General features: G+C 49.1%; 1 protein-coding gene across 4 annotated transcripts in view; it reads right to left on the reverse strand.

The window, feature by feature from the left end:
* The window catches only part of NEDD4L (NEDD4 like E3 ubiquitin protein ligase), a 198,622-nt gene extending 173,473 nt beyond the window's left edge, over nt 1–25,149 (reverse strand). For 2 of the 4 annotated variants that reach the window (XM_064438503.1, XM_064438502.1), the window contains exon 1: nt 24,718–25,149. In XM_064438503.1, the coding sequence (XP_064294573.1) occupies nt 24,718–24,765 (48 nt within the window). In that variant the 5' untranslated portion in view covers nt 24,766–25,149. The remainder of the gene's footprint in view (nt 1–24,717) is intronic. The other 2 variants (XM_064438505.1, XM_064438504.1) reach the window with 1 other exon arrangement.
* Nucleotides 25,150–27,650: the final 2,501 nt, after the last annotated feature.

Genomic DNA, 27,650 nt, shown 5'->3' on the forward strand with positions numbered 1-27,650 from the left:
AACTAGTTTTCTAGGGCAGAGAAAGAAGAAAGTCTGCAGAAGCCCCATGATTAACATAGTCAAATAAAACATTCATAAAATAAAACAGTACAACAACTATAACAAGACTAAGGATTCTGCAAAGAAGAGGTCTGTTTTGCAATACAGGAGATTGGGAAGGCACCTGCGATCACATGCCATCTACACTGCAAACAGGAATTGCACACACTGTATGAGATCCAGAGCCTTAGCTGGGTGGGTGGGTCAGAGCAACCAGAACATCTGTCTAGAAAACAGTCTGGAAGTGCATTGCCTGGGCGACGCAAGAGAGTAAAGACTGCTAACGAAGGCAGTCCATGTCTGTATAAAGCACGTCTTGGGTTCCTCAGTGTGGGAAGGGGTGCAGCCAGCGACGGCTGGTCCCAGGCATCCACATACAGGTCTGTGACAGGCTGCACGACACAACGATACCAGCAGAGATTAAGCGTTTGCCAGAAGGAAGAGCTGGTTATGTTACAATTACTTTGGGAGACCAGAAACCATGTCACCTACCTCCATGGCCCACTGAATGTCTGATGGGAGCCAGCGCTTGCGTTACCGTGGGGGGGAAAAAAAACCAACCTGTTCTTACTCATGTCAGAGGTTGCCCTGATGGGCAAAGGGTGCCAGAGGTAAAAGCAGTGGGAGAGGCTGAGGAAGGTGCGTTTGTTCACCCTGGAGAAGGCAAAGGGGCCATAACTGCGCCCACCTGACAGCCCTCCACAGGGACAAGGCAGCCTGCAGCAGAAGGCCAAACAGTAACCACCACGAGTTGGAACAAGGGGCATCCCAGCTGAATAAAAGGACACGTTTTCCACATCACATCAGCAGGGGGGTTAAGGACTGGGCCAAGGCCCAGAGGCCGTGGAGCCTTCGCCACCGGAGAGCGGCGACACTGGACTGGAGACAGCCCCACGCAGCCTGCTCTGGCATTGCCCGGCTCAGAGCCGGGGCTGGGCCTCGTGGTCTGCAGGACCCCCTGCAGCACTGCTGCGGGGCTCAGTCCCCTCCACCGGCTGCATCCGGCAGCAACGGCCACAGAGGGTCTGCGGCACAGCCCGCAGCGTCCGACACCACGAGGTGCTACAACAGATCGCTTCGAGATTGCACGCAGCAGCATTAACTCCTAATTCCTACTAAATACACGCAGGCAGAGAGGAAGGTGGACAGACAGACGTGTCTGCTCTCCGCAACGCCTGCTGAAGGGCCAGGAGGTGCTGCACAGCGACAGCGCAAGCCACGGAGCCCCTCAGCCGGGTTTGATCACTGATCACGCCTATCTGTCCCCAGGAGAGGCAAGTGCCCGACAGACTCAGGAGAGCAGCGCTGCAGCCCCCACACGATCCCCCGCGCATCCTGGCGGGTCACTTTCCCACGTGGCGCCTCGGTTCCCCGGTGATGCAGCGAGATGCAGGAGAGGCGCGCGGCTCATCGGCCTGCTGGGGGGCGAGCCAGCAGCCGGTGTGAAACACAGAGGTACGGAGCCAGAGGCCAAAGACGGGCCCCAGACCCTCAGAGATGCTAATGGCCTGATATCCAACGGGAATTCAGCCTGTACTTTTCGCCCATTTGTTAGCTGTTACTTTTTTTAACATTTGTAATAGCTCAAGGTAGGCTTCAGCTCAGAGCAGAAACCAGGAACATCAGTTTTCAGAGAAAGACCCCATTTTGTGACAAAATCTGTTTTCTTGCATGAATCATCCTATTACCCAACCAGAAATGAAATTATATCTTCCAGTTCTCAGCTGAAGTTAATAATCAACATTGCTGTACGAGCTTCCAGTCTTCCCCAGCGAAGAAACTCTTTCAAACGTACTAACATTTCAATGAGTATTGCTGTCAGTCAGCCCAGCAGTTCACCCCTTTGGCCTCTTCTCCATCTTGATAAAGTTTCTTTTGTAAGAAGAAAAAAAAGTCAAGTTACATCCTCCAGCAGTACCTCTCTTCCCCAAAGGCAAACCGAACCATCCCAAGGACTTCTAGTTTGGGGGGACAAACCACTCCCATCACAGCCTCTGCCTGGATTAGGGGAGGCAAAAGCAGCCACTCAAAACAGCGCCTGAGCCCAGCTGATAGAAGAGGGATCCACTCCCACCGCAGACCCCTGTTGCTCAGGCTTTTGTATCCCCGTTGTGTTCTTGCCATTCCCAACACATTTGCACTCTATGTTCCAGCTCTTTCTCCCTCCCTTTCTTTCCTACTAGCTTTAAAAACACAGCAGCCCTTTGACAAATATTTTATGTTTTTCATTCGCAAAGAGCGTTTGTCCTTTAAATGCACACTCTAGGGCTAGCAAGCTCTTACACTTGAGAACTATGGTGTCCCATAAAAGAATGAGAAAATTGTGCAGTGTCTAGTTAGGGCTTAGACCGATTAGATTTAGGGAAGTTAGGCAGTGAGAAGCACAGACCCTCCTGGCTGGAAGGACAGCAAATCCTACAATGGAAGTTGGATGTTTCCTTCTCCGGTGCACCCGCTGACATACAAGGGTACAATATGAGCAGCCAAAGATGCAGAGAAAAGTTATGGTAGTGTGGAATAATAGCTGTAGTTAAAATACATTAACAAGATCATGACTAATGCAGGAGACTAAATTTAAAGTAATTCAACGACAGAAGTTATCTCCTATGCACACCTGAATTTAAGATGCTTTTCAGGAAGAAAAGTTGTTACTGTCTTTTAATTAAAGGAGACACAATTACAGCTCAAAAATGCCAAAGGCACAACTGAATTAATATACAGAGTCAAAATATTCATTACAGCAAGTTCATCACTAGCAAATCAATGGGATTGCATACAAAATACATTACTTCTGCTTGGAAGAAAAATACTTATTAAACAGTTAACAAATGGCTTACTGTGGTTTTTTTTTAAATTAATTTATCCAGCTGCAGAGCTGTGTCAGCATTCGTTTGTCCATATGATCTTTAACATGGGTTAGCAGCATTTAAATCCACATCTTATTTTCAGTGTGCAGAGTGGTGAGCAATGCCCTCAGTCCAGAGGCAGCCAGAATGCACTGCTCGCTGTGTTTGTGCCATGGAAATGCTTAATACCCACAGCTTTTTTATTTTAACCCTTTAATGAAATATGCTCATCTTTTTCACATTGTAAAAGAAGATCCATATATAAAAAAAGGAAAAAAATACAGTGATACCGAGAAATTATTTTGTTTGTTTTATATAAATAATTTCTGCACGCAGAGGGTGGAAGGCTTGGGGGTTTGGTGTGTTGTCTGATTTGTTTTGGGGCTTTGGTTTTGTTTTGTTTTTTGTTTTTTTTAATTCTATTAATTGCTCATAGGAACTCCTTCGGAATTTGTAAAATCCTATAAATAAATGGATTCTTGCTGGACAAAGCTCAGAGGTTAGCTCAGCCACTTGTTCCCAGAATGGTACTTGACACTGACTAGACTAAGAAACACTCATTAAAATATTCAACACTCGTTATCCAAAACAAAGGATGGACTTTGTGTTCTGCCAGGCATTCTGGACACAAAATGTGGCTCAAGGCACTGAACAAAAGCCACATTCAGAATCCATGTATGGCAGAAGATGTGCAATAAGGTCAGTCATTCATCGTCTCAGGGCAGGACCTCAGCCCAGAGAAGCACAGATGTGTGTTCTTGGAAGAAGCAGAACAAGAAGGGAGCAGAGGGCACAGCAATTCAACATTCCTTAGCCAAGTTACAAGGCAACTAAACAGCTTCTACCTCGTCTCCTGTGGCATTAGCAATGTGATACAGGGTCAGTAACAGGCAGGTAGAAGCAATAATTTCTTCACCACAACTGCTTGCAGTCCAAAAATTACACCACCAGTATAAAGTTTTCAAGATGCAGCGTTTCATATTAGTTTCCTTAGCTGTACCTAACTCATCAGCTTGTGATTACAAATATAAGCCATTTTCATAACTATTAACACCTTAGCTCACCATTTCAGATATAAGCGTTTTAGATGCATCTTGAGCCTCGTCCTAAAGCATAAGGCATCCCTCCCTAGAAGAGCAGAAACTCCCCAGTGAAGCTGCATGGGGAGCTAACACAGAGCTGTTTGCGAGGGTGACCTTCAAACACCATGAGGTCTTTTACTTTTAGAGAGCTCAGTCAAGAACATTGAGAATCAAGGATGGGTTGGGTTTTTTTTTCTAAGACAACAAATAAATATTACAGTGAATGAAGTACAGTGGCACAAAGCTCTTGGGATAATACAAATTAACAGGAGAAGTCTGAAGAACAGAGTCTGTTTCCTCCACACAGCTTTAAATGAAGTTATGTTCCCTTTCAGAAATAACAAAGACGATCTACAGAAAGTCCAATTTTGCTTCTAAATTATTACTGTGGCTGCACAAAGCAAAGGGAAAACAACAGCTAGGAGCTGCTGCAAATACCAAAATCCAACCGCACGCAGAATTGCCTGCTTTAACAGGCTACCACTTCTGTGTATGTTGGCAGTTTCAAAACAACACATAGCCTTAGGCATTTTATGTAACGTTATTTGGCCTACGCACAACTTCATATTGCAGTTGCTTATATTGAATGTAGCAAAATCTGCCCAGAAGACCAGGTAACACCTCCAGCAAATGCAACTGCTGGTAAGGAACTTATGACACTAAGAAAAGTGCTGAATTGTTCAGCAAAAAAAAGTCGAGAAGTTGGCAAGCACCAGCAGTGCTGTGTGGCAAACCAAGCAAAACCATCACTCCTTTTTCTCTTCTTTTCTCCCCCACCACCACACTTGTTCAAACCTAACTAAATGCAGCTTCAAGTTGTTGCCCAAAGGAACCCCAAAACCTGGGAAACGCACAAGTTTCCCACAAAAACACACTGCCATGGCCCTACATTAGAACCGAAGCCATCAATAAGCAAAGGAACACAGCTGTAGCATGTTCAGAGATGCCATCACAAAGGCCTTCAAAGAAGAAAAATTCCTAAAACAATGCCCAGGCAGCGCTAGTGTGCAACACCAGGGTAGGCCATTTTGTTTAAGACTTTAGATAGGCTGGGTTAAATCACCAAACACAAAATAAGAATGAGGGTGGCTGTGCTGAGATTTATTTGGCAAGCTGAAAGTTTGGTGCAAAAAGGAAAAAATCCAAACTTCCCAAAATAGAATGCAGGTAACTTCCCGTTCCCAGCTGAATACCACCCAGAGACCAAAAATCATCTCCAAAGCAACAGCATTCTCACCAATTCAGACAGAGGATTTAGCAAGGAGAACCAGTCCAGCACACACGAGTTGCACCAAGGGAAAGTCTGTTTACAAAGTCTTCTGGGCTCTCCTCTCCCCAGCTCCGCAGAGGACGTCAGTGAGTGCCGAGCACTCGCTTAAAAAACACATTCTCTCTGCATGCAAGATCTCCAATAAACAACATGTACAACTCACAAGCAATCACCAAGAAAGTTCAGTCAAGGAAAGAATCTGAACATTTGTCAAACTTTTGGCCTCTTCATAAAACCCCCACAAAGCATCATGAAGACATTTAATTGAAGTTGTGTTTCGCAGGCAACATTTCCGAAGACAAATTAACTTTGAACACTGAGAACAAGAGAAGACGCAGCATTTTACCCTGTGTGTTCAATCACAAGAGTCCCATAGATGAATTTGCAAAAGCAATACTGAGGGACTGGTGACGAAAAATTTTCTAAAATGAAAGCAACTTCAGCACAGTATCATTTTCTTAAGAGGTCAAATAGACTTTCAGACCCTTAAGCTAACCTACAAAGATATCAACAATTTACAAACAAAAGGAAGCTTTAACACATCAAGAACAGAAGAAAAGACTTGGACACAGTGGACTGTGAGTGGCCAAACTGTATTACATTGGATTAAGCCTAACTGCAGCTACTCCTAAAGAGTGCCTGTCCCCTCCGCCACCATGCACTCTCAATACCTTCCTTGCGTCTGACCCACCCTCATGCAGACACAGAGCGAGTCAGGTCAGCAGGTCGATTTGACAGAAAAATAACCCAACAAGAGAGATTAGTCTTCTGCCAGTTCAATTCACTGACCTGACTAGGTTTGCTGCTCTTGGTCACCACATCTGATGGAAGGGAAGGGGTCAAGTCAGATGAATCAGTTCAATTTGACCCTACGCTGCCATAGCTTTATCCTTCTGCTTCTTGGTAGGCAGCTGTAGAATACACATTCTTACTGCAAAAAGAAGGGGAAGAAAATGGTTTGAAAGGTTTGCTGAATACAAAATAGGTGTTTTGTGAATAGGTGAGCTTCACTCATTCAAGTCTGCAGCCCTTAATCCCATTTTGCATCAGGGAACTAGGAGGAAGGAAGAGGCAGCAGCTACAGCAGAGCTGTCTTCTCCGGTGATGGTTTGCAGGTCCACAGCAGTAATTCCTAACCCAAGGAATCAGCCTGGCATCCAGAACTACCTAATATCTGCTGGATCTGGGCTTGCTTTCCAACACAGGCTGCGCAGATAATGGGAAACCGTCCCAGCCCTAGGCAGGGAAAAGTCGGTACCTTGTGCAGCACAAATCTTAGCCCGTTCATCAAGGGAGGCTTCGCTACCAGGGGAAATGTGAACATCACTGGCCTGGGGAGACAGACTGCCAAATAACAGCTCTATGAAGAAGTGTCCTGGTTTCAGCTGGGAGAGAGATAATTTCCTTCCTAGTAGCCGATACAGTGCTGTGTTTTGGATTTAGTATGAGAATAACATTGATAACACACTGAAGGTTTCAGTTGTTGCTGAGCAGTGCTTACACTAGTCAAGGACTGTTCAGCTTCTCACGCTCTACCGACTGAGAAGGCTGGGGGTGCACGAGGAGCTGGGAGGGGGCACAGCCAGGGGACTTGGGGCCCCAACTGGCCGAGGGGATATTCCATACTATATGATGTCATGCTCAGCATATGAACTGGGGGAAAGCTGGCCGGGGGCTGCTGCCCAGGAAGCAGCTGGGCATCAGTCGGCAGGTGGTGAACAACTGCATCACACATCACTTGCTCTGGATATTTTATTATTATTATTATTACTATTTTATTTCGATTATTAAACTGTTCTTATCTCAACCCACAAGCTTTTTTTTTCCACTTCTACTCTTCCAATTCTCTCGCCCATCCCACCGGGGAGGAGTGGCCAATGGGCTTTGCGGTGCTCAGGTGCCAGCTGGGGTTAAGCCACAACAAGCAGGTATCATTCAGAGGTATTTATTCTTTATTCCTAAGCATTTTCATAGTGAGGGAAAAAACCAAAACACAACACAAAACTTCGATACCTAGTCAAGCTGGTGAACTCCGAATGATGCCATAGGGAATGACAGAATGAGCAGGCTGGAGAAACCTGCGCTAGAGGAAAAGTACAAGTTCCTCCCGTGTAACAAGTAATCACCAAGGGATAGGAAGATGCCTAAATCAGAAAAAAGTCACAGCACAATAGGTAGGTTGCCAAAGAAGCAAGGCAGTAAGGAGTGCAAGAAATTAACATTAATCACTAAGCCTTCAACATTTTGCAACAACTTTGTCTTGTTTCATTCTGATCATCTCAGAGGAAGAAGCACTGCAGCTTTTTAGCTCATTAATGTTCCAAGTAGACCGTGCTCTAGCAGCAGCACGGCCAGAAGAACTACCACTAAACTGTAAGTCGGCTGAAATAAATGGAAGAGCCTCACACGTAGTCTTTCCCAAGTCATTGCCTGAATGCAGAAGGGTAATTTCTATTTAATATTCTTTAAGAGTGCTGACCAACCCAGCAGACTGTCACTGGCATGCAAAGTCTACTACTTAATTTCCTAACTATTTTCTGATGATAATACCTAAATATTTCTGCATCTGTCAGCAGTAAAGCACTATCTCATTTTTAGATCTCAAATAGTGATATGGCCATGCCATTCTTTCCTCATCTGGCCTTCCCTAAAACCTACAAGTGAGGTCAGAAAACTGTAAAAGGTAACAGTAAATCAACATATCACCCGTCCTGTCCTCTTATACACCTCCTGCCTTTTAAATACCTGAAAGGTGCATTAAGCATTTATAGAATACAGGGGTGGGGGAAGCTCTCTGAAAAAGCTTTTCTAAGGTGATCGCATAGTGCGGGTCATTCTCTGCTTCCACTTACCAATAACCATGTCTTTCCATTTGACTGGAAGACTCTTGTTCAAAGAGAAAAATCTCTTTAGCGTCAGTAAAACGCCAAGTATGTTTCAGTCTAAGCTACATAAGACTAGGGACTTACACAACATTAACGGCCAGTTTAACAGTGGAGAAGGGCTTAAACCTCCCCTGAAAAGCATGACGAATACCACCTTTATCTAAGACGACATAAAGAGCAGAGATTGCAACCAGAGATCAGACATGAAATCCAAAGGTCAAGAACTGTACCCATCCTCATGCACCAGTCCCTAACAGCAAAGACCAGGCACGCTTACTCTTCAAGCCTTTCCTCGTAACTCAGTTTTTAACACCGATGCGTGGAGCAGAAGAGCGCAACTGTCTGGTTTTGCAGGTAGCAGAAATGAGGTCACGGTATCCGGCAGGAAGAAAAACAGAGTCTCAAAATGAAAAAAAGTTGTTGCTACGCAAACACATGACTTAGTGAATGCCAGAGCATGAAAAATTCAGGAAGTCCAGATAAGAGCTGAAGACTGCTTCTTCCACAGAGGTCCTGGATTCTCAGAGATATTGCACTTACAGACAACATAACAAAAACCACACCACACGTGTTCCTGATAACGGGTGCTTCCCGACGCAATCATCCTCACCAAAGGCAGCCACGGTGGTTGCCGCAGAAGGGCGCTCTGGCGAGGTAAGCAGCTCCTGGTGAGCTCTGCCCTCTGGTGCAGCCCCCACCTGCCCGCAGGCACAGGGCGAGGGTCCCAGCCCTCAGGGACAGCACGTCCCCACAGTGGCTCCAGCCGCCCCACAGTTCCCCAACAACCCCGGGAGATAGGCTAGCAGAAGGCACCCTGGAGAGCAAAGCCAGCCCCAGGACACATCTGAAGACCATCTGACCTCCTGATGGGAGCTACCTAGGGTCAGACATCCAGCAGCGCCAGCACGGCGCCGATCGGCAGCAGCGTGACAGCCCCAGCGCACGACCCCAGGCTGGTGGGCCTCAGCTGCAATGCTGCCTCACCCCTCCGATAAACATCAAGATGCCGAGCATCAAACACACCGAAACCAGCCGGTGCTAAAATTCAGGTTTCCACAGCAACGCTAGCAATGACACACAGTGCTTCTGTAGTGCATTCCTGCATTATCAAACACTATCAGCAGGTGTATTCAGCTTGCAGCGTTACACTGGTTTAAGGATCCTAATTTCATTTTCCAGATGCTCCAGTCCTGGTATTTGAAGTATAGAGCCTAAGCTGGCAAAAAACCAAAGGGGGTCACAGCGCTTAATGACATCCCTCACCAGTTACAGGCTGCAACAGTCATCTCACCACCCACCTTCAAACTCCCGCTCCCACAGGGTTTGCTGCACAGGTTAATGGCTTTGCTTCTTGTGCAAGTTTTAGGAACTGGAAACAAAAACTCAACCCCTCGTAGGGCACAGACAAGCGGGGGCACACAGCGCACGGCAGCCGAGCCAGCTCGCTGGTAGCTGTGCGGCGCAGAACACGCTCGCACGGGTTACGGTTACCTGCGCTGAATTATGCCTGATGACCTCTCACTGGCGTGGAATGAAGAAAACCAAACGCAGTTACAAGTGGTTCAGAACTGAACTGACCAGGCTTAAAATAAAGTCATACTCCATGACAGTAGCACAACAGATTAAAGGTAAATCTTCATAGTGTCAGCAGGATGAGAGAACAACACAAGTTTTTGCTAAATCAATTCACGCAAGTGTCAGAGGCATTTCTTTAATATCAATCAACACACAGTGACTGGAGTCACGACTGAAATGTGTTAAAATATGCACCAGTTATAACCCACATTTTGGACAACATTCTATGGAAAATAGCGGCACAGGTAGGCACATGATACCAGAAGACCTTCACACGACTTGAAAACTTATTAGCTACAAACCTTACCATCTTAACCCTGAGGTCTTTGAGGCTGCTCATTAAGGGTTGTGAAGGACTCGTGGCTTTCACAGCTTCCAAAAGGGGCTCTCCCAGAATCTTGCATTAAGAGCATGCAGGTACTCCACACCCAGCTTGTAACCACTTAGCAGTAGTCTGTTTTACAACATTTAACTTTTAAAGTACAATAGAAACTACTAAGACAACACCCAAAACCTGACTGTGCGACTTCGCTTCCCAGGACCTTAGGTACAGCTGCATGATGTCCCTGGAAAACAGCTCTGCCCCGGTCCCAACCCTGGCCAGAGCTGGCAAACCCAGCGCCCACAGGACAAGGTCTGCTGGATGGCCCTCGCTGCACCGTCTCTCCCTTTCCTGGCATTTAAGAAAAGCACAGCCACCACCCTTGGGGGTGCAGCCTGGCCTTAAACTGAATCAGGTACAAACAAAACCACATCCTCAAATCAGGGGAGAAAAACACAAGAGCTTCTTTATCATGCTACTTAGACAACAGAATGAGAAGGTACCTCCTAGACCAACAGGACAGCACCATCAGGATAATCTACTTAACTGCCTGTTAAAACTACTGCCTGTTATTTCTATTAAAGGCTGTTTTGAAACACTGCTGGCCCCCACGTTTATGTCTGGTTTTCAGACCTTTAGCTCAGCCTTGCTGGTGGCCGGTTATGCCCGTTTCTGTTTCTGCCCAGCTCTCAAGCTGCTGTGGCACCAGCAAGCCACCACGCAGCACTACCCAGGGTCCTGACACAACACTGGTGCTCCTCCGGCTCGCTTCTGCAGATACACAGCCAGCCAGACAAGGAAGCCCAACAGATCAAATAAAAGCCTCCACTGATACTACATCTACCTGAAAGGAGGTTGTAGCTAGGTGGGGTTGGTCTCTTCTCCCAGGTCACTAGAGACAGAACAAGAGGAAATGGCTTCAGGCCGTATCAGGGGAGGTTTAGATTGGATATTAGGAAAGATTTATTTACAGAGTGGTCAGGCATTGGAACAGGCTGCCCAGAGAGGTGGGGGAGTCACCATCACTGGGGGTACTTAAAAGACGTGTAGACGTGGCACTTGGGGACATGGTCTAGGAGACATGGTAGGGCTGGGTTGGCGGTTGGACTTGATGATCCTAGAGGTCTTTTCCAATCTTAACGATTCTGATTCCTTAAGCAAATGGTCACTGGACAAAGGAGATGCCTTCTTAAACTTTGCTTTCACAGCTATTACTGTCATAAAAGCACTCAAAACAATAACCTATTGGTTAGTCAGCCCAAAGCCTCCTCCTAATCAGTAGGATAAACTGAGGCACACAACACAAACCTGGAATGCAATAAACTCCAAAAAGCAGAAAAAACATGCCCTGAGAAATTATACATCTGTTACAGAACTTCAGCAGCCCTGAAGACTTCAACGTCATCAAATAATTTGGATTAGAAGGGACATCTCTCAAAGATCCTGCTCCCACAGGGTCAACACTGACTTCAGACCAGCTGGCTTGGGGCTCTGTCCAGCTGGATCTTCAAAACCAACTCCCAACCTCTCTGCCCCAGGGCTGAATGGTACTACAAACTGAGGAACAGATGCACAAAGAGGTGCATGGCAGGTAAAACATTCTGGGCTTACTAAAGGTGGCCCTGCATGGAGTTAACAGAGCATGTTTCTTTGATGAGGTGAAAAAAAAAAAATTGCTGCACAAAGCGTATGTAGTAACTCTTACTCATCAAGACTTCAGTGAAGGAACAACACTTGAGTCAGTTAAACAGCCAGTTATGGTCACAACCAGAAAGAAGCTTGTGAGGAAGGAGAAACACCTGTGGTACTGCTCTCAGGCTGCCAATACCCTAGGAGTATCTAGTGTTTCAGGAGGCTGCTCGGGGATTGTCTCCTACAAGCCTCTTATCAGCCATTACTGTTAGAAGAGGATTAGTACCAGAACTGTGGGCAAGAACTAGCACAAGACTTGTATTGTCATCTCCTTGGCTAGAAGAAAGCCCTCCTGCTGGGTAAGACCATGAGGTGCAGAAGCAGGGAGGTACAACCAACTGAGAAGACAGGAAACAAGGCTCATCCTACTCACTGTGCTATCTAATAAGCCTCTGCTCAAACAGCGAGTACCGCCGAGTCACTGTGAAGGCCACTGTTGGGCACAAACGTGTCATGGTACTGCTGAGACCAGCCTATCCCACAAGGGAAAATGAAACCACAAAGCTCCTTCGCGCAACAAACGGAAACGAGAAGTGCCTCCTCATGCCAAGGCTGTGGGAACAGGCATTATCCACCCAGAATCCTGGCTGGACTTGCACATTTTTAGCACTGCGTTTGTTATCTCCTACCCCCACATTTTTAGCATTGTGTTTGTTATTTCAGTAACTCTGATAAAAGGAGTTACCTTTTTTCTACCGGCACTGGAAATGAGGAATAAAATATTAAGTGACAAGACTTGACCAGATGAAACCGAAACCAAACAAATAGACAGCAAGGATGAAAACAAATGTCTTTCTCCCGCCCACCCAACCACATGCTTATCAGAGACCGCAGGACTGTACGTCTGCACAGCAGGCAAATTTAACTTACTGGAACAGCAGAAAGCTAACCTGTCCTAAATTGCTATTATTTTTTTAATACTTTTTGGCTAACCTGTACCAATTTACCTTGATATCAGAAATGTGCCAGCATAAACAGCAGGGAGGGATCGCAGCTGGAGCTAAGGAAGGGTAAGAGGAAAACTAAGCCATCCATCCTCCCCACCCAAGCTGCAAGATGTTAATTTAGCTCCTTTGATGTAAAAAAACAAACAAAAAAAAAACCACCCAAAACTTAAGAGTAACAATTTTTGTCATAGTTGGTGAATGTGTCCTAACTACAAGGAAAACGCTACTATTCAGTCAGTAACTTGATGAGATTCAAGAAGTTTCCGCAAGTTTAGGTAAGTAACTGTTCCTTAACGATGCCTAGACCGTTTGTGCTGGGTTTAAATATAGTCGTAGCCATTAAAATGGTAAAATTTCCTACTCAGAACAGTGCAATGTATAGTACTGATGTACTTAAAAATACAAACACAATACTTTTTTTGGCATTTCAATAAGAAAAATTATATATCATTAGAAAACCACCCCAAAAGTTCTAGATACATAGTACTTCGAGTGTTTCAAAGTTTACCGAACACCACTACAGGCACCAACAAAGAGTTATGCCCGAGGATAGGCAACGTAAGCAGTGAAGCAGCTCCCTCCCCATGGCACACACCACCTCAGGTGCTCAGCTGCTCGCCTTGCCGCTCCCTGTCCTCCTCAGTCAGCTCTCCGTAGGTGCAGGGAAGCTGACCACCTCCTCAAGCGCCTGTCTGCTGATCCATCTGTGCATTAACTTGAGCGCTAAGACCGCATTTTAAAAAAGAGTCGGGGAAAAAAGCACATACAGAGCCACACAGGAGAGCCCAGCAATACTGAGACCTAATATCGCCACAGCTGTAAAATGAAATTGCGTATATGCCATTTAAGTATTCCATACAATCTGCAGCTATCATCTAGTTCACTAAAGCAACACTTGCCCAAAACAGAATATTTTCAAGTTCCTTTGGCTCAATAGTTATAACCGATGATAAGCCAATATTTTGTAATACACATAGCATCATCCTACAGAGGATAAGCAAGTACATTGCTGCTTTCTCATTCAAAAGCAGCAATTCTGTTGCTTTGGTAGTAAGGCTATATCAGCATAAGCAGAAAGCAGAGAGACATGGTTTTGTCCACACACCATGTGTCCCTCTCACCACAAACATCATCACGGGCAAACTCAAGAAACCTTTATTTTCTCCACTCTTTGCTAGGGAGTTTGTCCATTTAACATTTCCATAAGGCTACAGATGAGCTGTCTTTAGACAAACTTACCACAGATTTCATCAGGGTCAGGATTCTAGCCTAATCTTTGGATTCATGAGATCCAAAGAGACAGCTTGGTAGCTTTCGTGGCCACCCAACAGTCCTGCCCTCCCTCCTTCACACGCCACCCCAGCAGCTCCTGCCACATGCCACTGACTCTCACCACCTCTCTGGCAGCTGCTGCAATTCAGCAGCCCAGCAAAGAGACAGGCAGCTGCCTGCAAATTAGCGATTTGGTTCACAGAAGGTCCCGAGGTGCATGAGAGGAAGCAGGACCTCCCTTTCAGCAGTGCAAATCCACCAGACCCGCATCCGCTGCTCAAGAAGCCACCACCAAACAGCGGCAGCCTGGAGTCCCTCCGCTCAGCAGCGGCGGTACACATGGGGGGCCCTAACGCTCAGGCACCAGTCACACGTCACGACCGGCAGCACCATAAGCGTTAGTTCACTTTAATGAACTGGGCTAAAGGACCTCTTGCAGAAGCAGCCGATTCAGCTTCATTTCCAGATGCCCGGGCTGCCTCCATCACCAATGGCCTCAGCCTAGCCTCCTCCTTGTCGCCGCAAAACCTGACACTTCTCTTCCACACCAGAACCTTTGGAGACTTCATCTTCCTCCACTTCGCAGAGCCAGCACGCTGGGACCACCTGGTCACCTCCCCTCCACCAATTCCTTGCCACGACAGGGAATTAGCTTTTCTAACACCTTCAGACTTTGCCGTTTGACAGTTGTATGAGGGCTGAAAAGCTTTAAAAATGATTTTTAATTTAGCAGCATATCCAAGTGACACTCTGCAACTTACGAATCACACAATGTCAGCCGAGACCTGAGATGATGATCGCTGTGACCCTCCACGGCCACGCATCGAAACCTTTGCAAGACGTGCAACACCCACCTCAGAGCTTTGAGGCGCTCTGAGCAGTCGGGCGCTGACAGCAGCTTTCCAGCGATCCCCACGTGAAACTGCCCGACACATCCAGCTCCGCTCCGCGGACGACTGGGTGGCAGTGCCCAGGGAACAGCCCGCTCACCTCACTCCGGATGGGACCTAGCCCACCCAGCAAGTCCCACCGCCACACCGCTCGCGTCCGGGAGCTGGGCCGGAGCAGCCTGCAGCTTTTGGGCCTTAGGGGCAGAGCCAGATGATCTACTGGCCCTTTCCGATTTATGTTCTAGAGCTCTATACTACCTAAGGAAGCACACATGAAAAACCAGAAGGACTCAAAAAGATATCCTTAACTCACAGGTGTAGACATACCCACCAGAGGTGCAACTGGGCCAGCAAATGGCTTCCTTTCCTGACTAAAAGCAAACACTAAAAGAATAAGGTGTCGGCAAAAACCTGGCAACATCAAAATGGGATTACCTCCTGGCTTGCAGGGACTTAAGGCTCAAGGACCTTTCACAGACCAAATCTGTATCTCTGAATTCAAAACCAAGGAAGTGAGGCGATCTCTTTATAATAGAAAGTCAGTCTCTCGTTTTCATTCAGGTTTTTATTACTATTATTTCTTTTTGGACACAGCAGAATCAGGATCTGATGGCTGCAAGACTATGGTTTCCATTACATGCTGGCCAGAATACCTTATCACTAGCTGGCCCTAAGGAGGGGTGGAGAAGACTTATAAAATCAGCCAAGAATTTTTTTTTTTTTTAAATAAGTGGTCATTTATTAAGTTTGTTCGAACAAACAGACAAAAAAAGTTTGAGTGATACGCCTCTGCTTTCATTTAGCACAAGAAACGAAGCAAGATTTCTTATAGACATACCAAAATCTGCGAAGAAAAGAAACCTGGCTGGTGTTGAGCAGAGAAAAATAAAATACTGAGAATGTGAAGCAATGTCTCTATTGTAATTTCTCAATGAGTAAAAAGTTAAATACTTTTACTGACTTTTGAAACAAGTTGATGACAGTTTACTTAAGTTACTCCATGGCATGAAGGAGACCTGATATCCTCTCTTTCATCAGAGAAACTGGGTAAGTAGAGAGAAGAGGATGACTGCAAGCAGAGCAAAAACAGAACAAAAATCCTTTGGCTCTCCTCCCTTCAGCGTATCCCAAAAAACTTCTTCCTTGCTGTTAGTTTACTTTCCAGATCACTTCATTCTTGGAAGGTAAAATGCTTCTTCATCCTCCAAAGGCCTTAAACACAACCACAACCCGCCCCATAGGCACAGGGGGAGGAAGAGCAAAGCGCCGTTGGAGCTGCGGTGGCCACCTGACATACACACGGACACCAGCCACGGCCTACGGAGCAGCGTGCTCGAGGCGTCGCGTCCAGTCTCACCAGGAAGAGGCCAGAAGCGGAGCTCTTCCCCACCACACCCGTTACCACACAGACAGTCGATGAGGAATTCATCCCAGGAGGCCTTCTACTGAGAGTTACTCATCACCCCCACCTCTCCAAAATCCTGCCATGAACACAGTGCTATCATCTACATAAAGACGCTTAAAAAGAGCATGACTTTGAACTGCTTTCAGTTAAAAACAAACACAGAAAAGCACAGATTATATGAACATACTTCCATCCTCAAGCCAGGATTATTCAAAACTAGGAACTGCCAAAGGACAGAGGACAGCATGATTGTGCACCATTCCAAACAATTATCTTCTCCAGCAGATAAACTACATTAAAAAAAAAAACGTCTTGAGTTAGCATGACACCAATAAAGCAACCCTAATCTGTGCAGTTAGGCACAAAAATACGGTACTACAGCTTAACTGCGAAGCACAACTCATTCATGGAGTTATTCCTCATATCCTGCCAGGGTTGTCAGAATTGTACGTATTTCTTTTGATTACAGGCAAGGCTCCTAATTCCTAGAAATCAGGATTCTGACCAATATCCACATCCTGCCAGTGCACAGGCATTAAGGTTGAAAGAATGGAGGGAGGAAAAAAGTGAACAAATATACACGTTGGGTTTGTTGCCCAGTCAAGACGTCACCTGGAAGACAGACATTCCATAATACATTCAAAGAATCAAGTTTTTGGATTGGTTTTGTTGGGGCTTTGGATTGTTTTGGTGGGGTTTTCTTTAAGCTATTTCAACTGCAGTTAGCTTCCAGGCCTGTGCAATTTAACCGCATCTCTTATTTTAAAATTAATTACTAGTTAACTGCTGCTTCTTTGCAGAAAACAATTCCTTTCCTAAGGTTTTGTTTTTCTTCCTTCTTTATGGGTGGGGAGAGGAAAAGACAAGGGAGCAGGGGAAAGGAGCACTCCACCATTAGGAACTCAGCAATTTAAGAACCCCATGCTGGAAAAAGTTGGCATGACAGCGGGTTAAGTACTTCTGAAAGCTACCGTTCTAGTCCCAGCTGAAGGTAAAACTCCTGGCAGGTTTCAGTAATGAAATGGCAGCAGCTCAAGCCCCAGGCTGAGCTGAGCACGCCAGCAGCAAAACCACATTCCTTTCTCCCAAAAAAAAAGTCACCCAACCTGCCACTGCATTCTTACCCAGCTTACCGAAAATAACAGAGCGTTTACAAGATTACACTTCATTTCTTTCTCAAAGGCGACAGAGCTGCCTAGTAGCATTTCCTTTACTACTGCAGTGAAACTCGCTTATTCAACACAATTAAACATTTAAGAGGAAGCAGCAGTGAAAGCAAAAGATGAAGAAATTTATGAAAGTTAAGTGAGATTTTCTGTTTACCAACACCAAGATTTGCAAAACTGTATTTAAATCAAGCTACTTCTGCACACTGATATCGCATCTATGACTTTTTATTGACTGAAGCTGTTGGATAATCCATCCCTCACTGCTATTAAAAGGCCTACAGGTTTCCAGCTCCCTCAGAGAAGTCCCAGTTTATACAACGCAGAGTTTAATTAAGCAAGAGGTCTTGGCCCCATATAATCCTCTGGGATTTAGGGGTTGTCAGTTTAGCCTGACTCAGCTGAAATCAGTTAGCTGCCAAACAGGCTGCATCTACTTCAGATCTTGCGACACAAGCACACAGCTGCTTCACATAGCCCCCACGGCAGATGCCTTGGTTCAGCTTCATGCAACATTACCCACAAGTATGACATGAATAAAGATAATGGCACCAAGCCCCACAGTCTCTGATGTGGCCTCTGGATCTGACAGCACCTGTGGAGATAGTCCATCTTGCATAATGAGCCCTGTTTGGTTTAGAAAGGATAAATACTGTAATCCGTTGAACCTCTCATTGTCTGAAGGTGCAACTCCAACCTAGAAGCTGCAGTGGTGCGCTCCTTCCTCCCATAACATCCTAAGATACTGGTTTTATTCCCTTCTGAAAGGCAAGCTCATTTGGCACTCTCATCACACCTGGACGTACCTTCAAAACAAAATACAAAAAACCCCTATCAGAGATTCATTACATACAACTCCCAGAGAAAGCTGTGCGCCCCTGAGGTTGAGAAGACTGCTGTGGCAGCAGAAAGGTTTTGCTCAACAGAAGTGGGGCTCACAGTCCATGTTTGCTTCCCAGGAAAATGGTATTGTGCAGAAGCAGGTGATAACCTTGAGTTTACATTCACCATTCCACAGTGCCCTCCAATGGCCAGCCCATACATGGATCTTGACAACACTAAACCCCACGAGACGCTTATCCCTCCCCAACACCAGTGTCCGGGCAGCACTGAATGCAACGGCCCGCCTACCTGCAGCTCCATCCCTCTCCTGCACTCACCCGACTAAAACCAACTCGCTTGACAAGAGAGCGGGGGCAAAGGAGGGGCAGGGCTATCTCAGAATGGGCGTACACAAAACTAAAAATCCTTCACTTCCTCAGACCCACATTTTAACGCAAGCCACTTTAAATGTCTTTATATTCATTTTACATTTAAACTAGAATTTCCTTAGTGTCAGTAAGAGTGGCCAAAATATGCTGGTAACTCATTAAGAGCAGATTTAAAATACAAGCTTTTATGATAAATCTGTTGACCTACTGAGAACCACAGCCTATTAATTTTGTTGTTATGCCATAACAGGTAGATATGCAAGCCCTTTCATTTATGAAATGCTTCCTTATCTGGACTTTTTAATCATCATTTAAAGTTTTACATGCTGTCCCTGGGAAGCCAATGCACTTAGAATCTATAAAACCAATTCAGATTTTTTTTTTCCATTTAGAAAGTCAATAGAAAAGTTACTATTCTGAACTGCTTATTAGTAAGAGACTGTGTCAGCGCCGTGACCAAAGGAGGCCCCTGCTCACGCTCCCATGAAAGACTTAGGCTTTTATGCAACCAGAGTATTCAGAGCAGAAAAAACAGACTTCTTTTTGAAGAGCCTGCGTTCACAGCGTTGTTCACGAAGGTGCATCTTCTCAGGATCTCAAGGTTTGGTTTTGTTTTTTTATATAAAAGCCTCCTGCTTCGCATAAGCCGCGGGCTGGGCGGGAGCTGGCGGAGCCAGACTATGCACCTGGAGGCAGGCTGGCCCCTCACACTGAGATTCGGCAGCGCTCCGCAAGGAGCCACAGCTCCTACACGCTGCTTCTCCGGCACGCCACCCGCGGCAATGGCCGGTGCCATGGTCGCTCACCCCGTGCTCTTCCAGCGCCACAGCGCCCAGTCGCTCCCGCGCAGCTCCGGGAGCCGGGCTGGGAACCAGTGCAATGAGGGGACACGGCCTGAGGGCCCCTTCTCCGACACCAGTCCTGGCAGGGCCCCATGGGGACAGCCTGGGCTCAGAGGACCTCTGGCCCCACAACTGCAGCGCAGAAGCACGTACGGCAGCAAGAGACAGGTTTACCGTGGAGGCAATGCATGAGGAAACATCACCTTAAACCTGATTACAACCATCTAGAACACAGACGCTTCCCCCAACAACTCACCATCAGGCTTATTTGAAAAATTTATGGTTTGCTTAAAATGCAAAGTAGAGAAATCCACCACTGAACTCCGCTATATCACTGCTTCGTCACTGAGTCTAGCGGGGGAGGAAAAATTGAAGGCTTTTTCCTCAGTAATAAACTAAGTTAATGGGTAAGCAATAACATATTCCTTCCAAAGCCTTCACAGTCCCATCCCATGGACAGCACCAAAACATACACAGGCAAACTTCATTAACATGACACTCAAGGACAGGGAAAGAGACACCCTCAAGGGAGATCGTTCCAGAGCAACAAATCCATCAGGAACATGTCAGCACCAGGCACAAAAGCCAACTTCCCACACGCCTCATTTTGAAACACTCCGCACAAAAAGAGATGGTTTATCCATTGTATTCCAGCCATATTCCTCGCCACCTCATGGCCCAAGCTGTACCTCACCGTGACATCATCGTGGCAAATCTTATTTTTATTCTTTACCCTGATGTTGGATGAAGTACAGGTAAGCCTGCGCTTTGCACGGATTCATCCCATATGCAGGTATTATTTCCATCACACCTGAAGACTGTTTTTGCTTGTATTTACCAAAAGTGTGTCTCATTAAAAGCAGAGTGCCACAGGGGCCTCTGAGGTCTTGAAATCCTTCAGGACTCGTTTCTCACACACAACACTTTGCCCAGTACAGTACACGTGAATTAAGACAAGAAAAAAAGGTTAAGCTGCAGTGAAAATAAATAGTTCTCGATATAGTTAAGGCATACGCAATTATCTCATGCATCAAGATATTTTCATGAGCATAAGCTCCTTTTTGACAATTTCTAATGCATGACAAAATGTCATCTCAGTAGGAAGCTTGTAATTTCAGTTTGTTCAATCACAAGTCATAGAACTTGAAAAGAATGCTGAAATTGGAGAGAGCAGTTTCACACACATACCTTTTTTGCTTATAATTTGAAATTAAAAGAAAAAAAACCAAACCCTCTTTCTTCAGGGATCTTTTTCTGAAGTCTCATTATTTATTCAACCAAATGAGATACAAGAGGCTGCAAGTTTTTCTTCCATCCAAGCACACTGAGAAAGGGGAAGCGAATGCTTGTGGAAACCTCCATTTTGTTTGGGCCACATTCAATTCCATGACTCTCAAGAAACCCAGACTGCAACGAGTGGGAGGTGTACTTCTCTAAGGGACATATTTCTTTTCTTCTTATGGTGGGGGGGGAACAAAGACAACTAAAAAGCAAGTTTATGAGATTACTCCAGTAATTTCCAAAAATCAATAGTCCAGAGTTATTCAATGGTTCAGGAACTCCCTACACAAACAAACGCTGGAAGCTGGGGGAAATCGCTTACATCTCTTGGGCTGGTGCTTCCAGTCCCGCTCCCCTTCCCCCCGCGCCGCAGGCTGGCTCCGAAGGCCTGTTAGCAACGGCAGCGTTCAGCCAACGGCCGTCTCCCAAGCCAAGCGCGTGCAACGGACACGCAGCTTGGGTTAGAAGGAGGAGCGCTCTACGCAAGAACGCAAGCCTTTCAGCTACTAAGGGGCAAAAGCTTTTAAATATACTTGTATTTAAAGATTGTATGAGAGCACCTAAGCTTCCAGTAGCCTATGTAAATATTATTTCACAGAATCACAGACTGGTTTCGGTTGGCAGGGACCTCGAGGTCACCTGGCCCAGCCTCCTGCTCGAGCTAGAGCCAGTTGCCCAGGACCACGTCCAGATGGCTTTTGAATAGCTCCAAGGATGGAGACTCCACCACCTCTCTGGGCAACCCATGCCAGCGCTGATGTCACCCTCAGAGTGAAAAATCTCTATGAAGTGAATTTGATTTACAGCTAATTTTAACTAATAGATTAGTTAAATAGAGAGGCAGATTTATGAAAAGAATATTTGAATAAAAACGTAGTCTGCCAGTGGCTAAATGCAATGGTTGGCTTGTCATCTGTGACTCACTAAGTCCCTAAACTACCGAGTGTCTTAACGCCTATCAGAGTATTTGAGCAAAATAAGAACAGATGTCCATATTGAAGGTATCCACTGAGAACTATAGCTATTTACAGAGATTAATGTAGGCACAAACTCTGCAAACACTTAAGCATATGCTTAATTTAAGACATGAAGTAGGCCTACTGACTTGTACATCTACTGTGCAAGTAGAAGTTAAGCCTATGCTTAATTATTTGTGAAAGATATTGCCATTCTGATGGGAATCCATTAAGCAAGTCTGCCTTACATTTAAATAACTACTTTTCCAATCAGTAAATGTGCTAGGACAGGTAGTTCTACATCAGGCCTACTTAAAAGCCTACATAAAACAGCATACAACAGAGCTGCAAACTGTATGTCAAACCAAGGCAGGAACAAAGACCAATTAATAGCCTAAATATGCCCGCACACATGATTCGGCCTCCCAAGGCTAGCAAAGAGATCTTGCTTTTCAAAACACAGAGACAAGTCAAGCCCAAGCCAACGCTAATGGGACGTCATTATCCACAAAAGCCAGCGTGCAATGAAACTCCAAACATACGCACCTTTCTCAACCACCCTCTAGGTTTACCTTTAAGGAAGCTTACCTATAGCCACCACCTTCCTGAGGGAGATTCTCCTCCTTCAGTGCTTTCCTTTGCCCATATATTTACCACAGACTCAACAACAGTTTAGGCTCTTGGCATAGAGAAAGTGCCGCCCACCAGGCAGCGTAATACCACCCGCGTTCTCCTCCGTGCTCTTCCTCACCCTGTCCCTTTTTCCTTTCTTTCACACTATTTCCATTTGCGATCTCCTGTCTTACGTTTAGATGATCGCTGCTCTGTTCCGTAAAGCGTCCAGCACCGCCACGGCCTAGAGCAATACAGAAAACAAGAACTGCTCCACTGTTCCTCACAGGTAGGGTGGCTGCACTCATCGCTGCGTCCGTGATGCGGGACCACCCCAGGTCATCGCAGAGACACCAAAGGTTTGCTTTTCCAAGCGGTTCTTTCTCAAACAGCTCGGTTTTACCTCAGGAGGTGAGTGACAGACGCCTCTCCTTACCCGGACCGCCGTGCCCACCCCAGCAGGCCAGGCCCCTGGTACCGGCAGGGGATGCGAGCACCGCTGCAGCAGCGGCCCTTGCCCTCACGAGATCCCTTCCACCTCAGAGCCGAGGTGGAGAGCGGGTGCCGAGTAGCACAGCCAACTGCTGCGCTTCGCCGTCCAGGGAATGTCTCCATGCATTCGCTTCTCTTTAACATTCTGTGCAAGTACCAGCATATGTCGAGGAAGGAGGCAGGGAGAAAAGATACCGGCAAGTACACAACGAAAAAAGCAGCAGCCAGCCAGACTCCAGGATTACGTCCTCAGCCACCTACTCGGGACACGGCAGGATGGCTCACGCGCTCCCCTTTCCCCCACAGATCACGCTTCCTAATACACTCAAACCCATGAAAGCACGAAACCGCCACCAAGCCAGCGTTCTGGGGTGCCCACGCTGGGGCGGCAGGCCCACCGGCTCGGCCACTCCTCCAGCACGCTGGGAGCAGGCACGATGGCCGCAGACCGCGTGGCAGCGGGCCCGGGCTACCTGAAGGGTCAGGCGACACAGAAGCAATCCCGGCCAGACCAAGCTGCTTGGGGCACTCCTGCAGCCTCGACCGCTGCCAGCTAGGCTCGTCCTCGCGCGAAGGCTGCCGGAAACAACCCAGGGAGGAAAAGGTTCTCCTCAGATTTCGTGCTTGCTGTCTTAAGCACCGAAGCACTTAAGCACCAAGGCTCTTGCAACACGCTCTCTTCTCCCCTACCTTCGCTAACATACACAGCCTTTTCAATCAGGCTGCGCTCACAGCTTGATAAATCAACAAAGCAGAACTAACCACCGCCCCCCCTTTACGAAAACACCCACTCCAGCCAAAGTACCTCCTTTTCAACTGGAATTAAACAGTACAGTCATCTAGATTTGGTGCCATTCAAATAGAAGAGGTAATAAAATTGTCTGACAGCTTCTACAGTCAGATTTTTTTTTTTAATGCTGGTTTCTATATGGCAGAAAGACGGACAGAGAGCCCTTCGTGTTTAGACCCATAAAACCAGACCTGGCATTGTTGAAGCTATTATTGACTCCTGTGATTTCAGCGCATCAGCGGTTAGTATCAAGCATATTGCTCGCCCGGGTTGTATTTTTACGGAGCAGCAACACAGCTTGTCCCTTTCTGATGCTTTACACACCGCCGACTGAGGAAGGGGAGCGCCTGGCCAAGGCGATGAAATAAAAGAGGGCATCAATTACAGTTTTTAACATTCGCGTAAGACCAAGCGGGCTGTTCCGCGTACGCACATCTGATTTGCCAGCACCGCGCACGGCTCTGCGGAAGGCATCCCCGGTACAGCCGGCGCAGGGTGGCTCGTTATCGCCAGTCCTACCTAGTTAATCGTGCTCCATCTGCACCGGGCGCCAGGCCGCGCCTGACACCGGCTCCGCGGCCCCTCTCCTCCGCGGGCAGGGCGGCCTCGCCCCGCCCGCCCCCCGACCGGCGGCGGCTGCCTCCCACCTGCGGCAGCTCCGCCGCCGGCCGCGGCTCTTTGTTCGCCGCCCGCCCCGGCCCCGCACCGGGGACCCGGCCGCGGCCCCGCGGGGCTCCGGGACGGCGCGGCCGCACCTGCCGGGGCTCACCGGGTCGGGGGGTCGCGCTCGGCCGCGGACCCGCTGCCGCGTCCCCCCCGCGGCTGCTGCGGGGCGGGGGCGCGGTGCGGGAGCGGGGCGGGCCCGCCGGGCGCCCTCCCGGACCGACCCTCGACCTTCGCCCGGCGGAGGGGGCTGCCCGCCGGGACCGGCCACCCGCAGCCTCCCCCGCTCCGCCAAGAAACGGCTGTGGGGCGGCCGGGCGAGGGGCGCCCGTCACCCCACGGCGGGCGGGGCTCCCGCACCCCCGGCACACTCGGGCGCGGGCACACGTGCGCGGGCACACGGACACGGGCACACGGTACCGCCCGCGGCCCCGGCCCGGCCGAGGCCACCCGCGGGGCCGTCCCCCACCCCGACCCACCTCGTCCTCGGAGAGCCCGTAGACCGGCTCCACCGCCGCGGTCGCCATGGAGCCGCTGCGCGGGGCGTCCCGCTCGGCGCCGCTCCCGCCCGGCCCGGCCCAGGTGAGCCGCCGCCTCCCGCTGCCGCCTCCCGCTGCTGCTGGCCCGCGGGCGGCGGAAGGCGGCCGCCGGAGCCGAGCGCCGGCGGGAAGGGGCCGGGGGCGGTGCTGCCGGGGCCGCCGCTCGGGGGCGGCGCCGGGGCCCGCCCGCGGCTGAGGCGCACCGCGGCCGCAGGAACGCGCCCTCCCCGCGGCGGGGAGCCCCGGCGGCGGCCCGAGGGGAGGGGAGGGGAGGGAAGGGAAGGGCACGGCCGGGCGGGCCCAACGGCGGAGGCGGCTGCCGCGGGCGGGGAGCCCCGGCGGGACGGGACGGGCCGATTCGCTGCCGCCCCTCCCCCCGCCGGCCGCCGCGCGGGAGGGGGGGGGAAGGGCGAGGAGCGGCACAAAGCGCGGGGGGCGGTGCGCCCCCGGCCGCCCCTCCTCCCCGCCCCGCCCCTGCCGCGCGGCGGCAGCGGGCGCGCGGAGGGGGCGCCCCCCGGCGGGCGGGAGCGGCGCCGCGGCCGGGCCTGTGGGGCGGGGCAGCGACACCCACCCCTCCCAGCGGGGCGGGCGGAAGGACCCCGGCCCCGCACCCCGGCCCCGCACCCCGGCCCCGCAGGGAGCGGCCCGCCGTGCCGCTGCTCGGCCCGGCTGACGGCCGGCGCCCCGGAGGGGCTCGGCGACCCGCGCCCGGGCGCGGCGGGAGCGCGGGGAGGGCCGGGGCCGGGGCGGGGGGGCGCAGGAGGAGGAGGAGGCCCCGGGGCGGGGGCAGCGGCACCGCACGCCCGGCTCTTCGGAGCGAGGTAACTCCTGGGCAGCGATTTTGCCCGGTGGCGCTTCAGCCCTAAATCACTTCCTTGTGCGACTCCTGCTCCTGCCTCGGTGCCGCCCGCTCCCGGCCGTGCCCCGCTCTGCGCTGCACCTCGGTCGTCATCGCTCTGTTATCTCCCGGCAATGTTACAGTGCTTAAGGAGAGGCTGATGAGCTATAGGTTACATGACAGCTCTGCTCAAACCCATTTATGCATTTACAGGGCAACAGCTGATTTCTATGTTTACCCTTAAGTACGCAACGCATTAATAACGCCACGTAGGGCCGATGGCACGGGAAAAATCTTGTGTCACCACACCCCAAACCAAGGCTGCCCTGGATGCTGCAGAAGGAGGTACGCAACAGCTCTTCGGCCTCGCCAGCCTGCAGCGGGGCAGAGCCTGGCGGCGGTGGGTGCGTGGCCCGGTTCGGGATGGGAGATGGCAGCCAGTGGCAGTCTGCGTGAGCCGGGGCTGTGGCAGCACAGGAACGCGTCTCATCTCCATCTACCTGTGTCTGCCGCTCGGCAAACTCCAGCGAGGCGCCGGGGACATCCAGCAGGAGGAATAGCTGGGGGCAAATACTACCTGGGGGACAGTGGCGCCTGGAACTGGCTGATCGCCAACAGAAAACAGCCACAATGGCCCAGTAACTATTTTCCCCTTACTGTGCTTTTACAGCAAGGGGTGAATTGGCCACTAACAACAACAACAAAAAAAAATCATTACAGGAGCTCTCAGCTAACCGCTTGGCAGGCACACCGACCTCTGCGTGCTCGGGTATCACCTTACACCTGTTTTCTGCTCCACAGAGCTGTGGGGAAAGGGAAATCGGAGATCTCTTTTTCTGGAGAGATTCCACAAGCAGTCTGTAAGCCAGAAGGTTTTTTTCCAGCCTTTATGAAAGCTCTTCCTGGGGAAGGAAGGGTTTGACCTCTGCCCAGACAACAGTGCACAAGAGCTAAAATGGCAAGCTGTTAAAGTGCAGCTCATGAAGGCAGTGGCCTTTGTACTCACATGAATGTCTGCTGGTCATACACTCCATAAGACATAGGCAGTAGCTGACACATATAGGCAGGGTCTTCCTCAGCACCATACCCTGAGACGGCTTGTTCCCCCTTCCTCAGAGTGTCTGTCAAGGTGTCCCCTCGAATGGTCAGGGCCAAAGGAGCCCCTGGCCACCAGGCTCACCCAGCGGTTCTGCTGTCGAGATAAACTCAGTTTTAATACTCTTTTCCTGAGCTTGGCAGAATCTGGATCTAGCTTTTCTCCAGATCTCAAATCTGGATCTAGCTTCTTCCCCATGCTTCTCAATCACCTGCTTTGATTCCTTCACAGAAGCAGCTCCACCACCCCTGATCCCCTGGATGCCAGGGGAAGTCGGGATTCTCCGACCGATCCATCCATCGTTCCCTTCCCAGGGGTCTTTCTCTTCAGTTACCTCTGTCTTGCTTTAACTCTTTGCACTGCAGCTTCAGAGCTGTGAGCAGGAGCACAGTCACTGCAGGCTTTCTCAAAAGGCCGCTTTGCCAGTAGTCCTCCAGGCCAGTTTGTCGTTCCACAAGCCCTGCCTTGTCACTGGGGCCTGACCGCAAGGCAGAGGTAAGCCAAGTCCAAATCATCTGAAGGGCTAGCTCTGGGAAGTTCAGGTGATACTTGAATGTTTCAAACCGTATGGTTTCAGGAGCCCTTAAAGTATTTTCCTCTGCAGCCAGTTCCATAAACTCCTCTCAGTTTTTTGCCTGCCTGAATCTTCAGGTGTCAGCAGCTGAGACTGTTGGCTGTAACTGGAAACCATTGGGAACTGGCATGGACTATCAGGGACGTGGAGGTTTGTGAAGCATAGAAAGAAAAGGAAACAGGTGACTGTAATTCAACGACTGTAACTGGACTGTAATCCAATTGCTGTAGAGCTGGTGATATATGGAAATCCCTGAATCCGGGTCCTTTCTGCAACGCGTGATCACAAAGGGTGAGCTCTAGGCGTGCGTGTGCTGCCAGGCCAGCCCTGGGCCTCTGCAACCACAGCAATGGGTTTTTGACTTC

Source organism: Phalacrocorax carbo, chromosome Z, assembly GCF_963921805.1.
Source record: "Phalacrocorax carbo chromosome Z, bPhaCar2.1, whole genome shotgun sequence".
Taxonomy (NCBI): domain Eukaryota; kingdom Metazoa; phylum Chordata; class Aves; order Suliformes; family Phalacrocoracidae; genus Phalacrocorax; species Phalacrocorax carbo.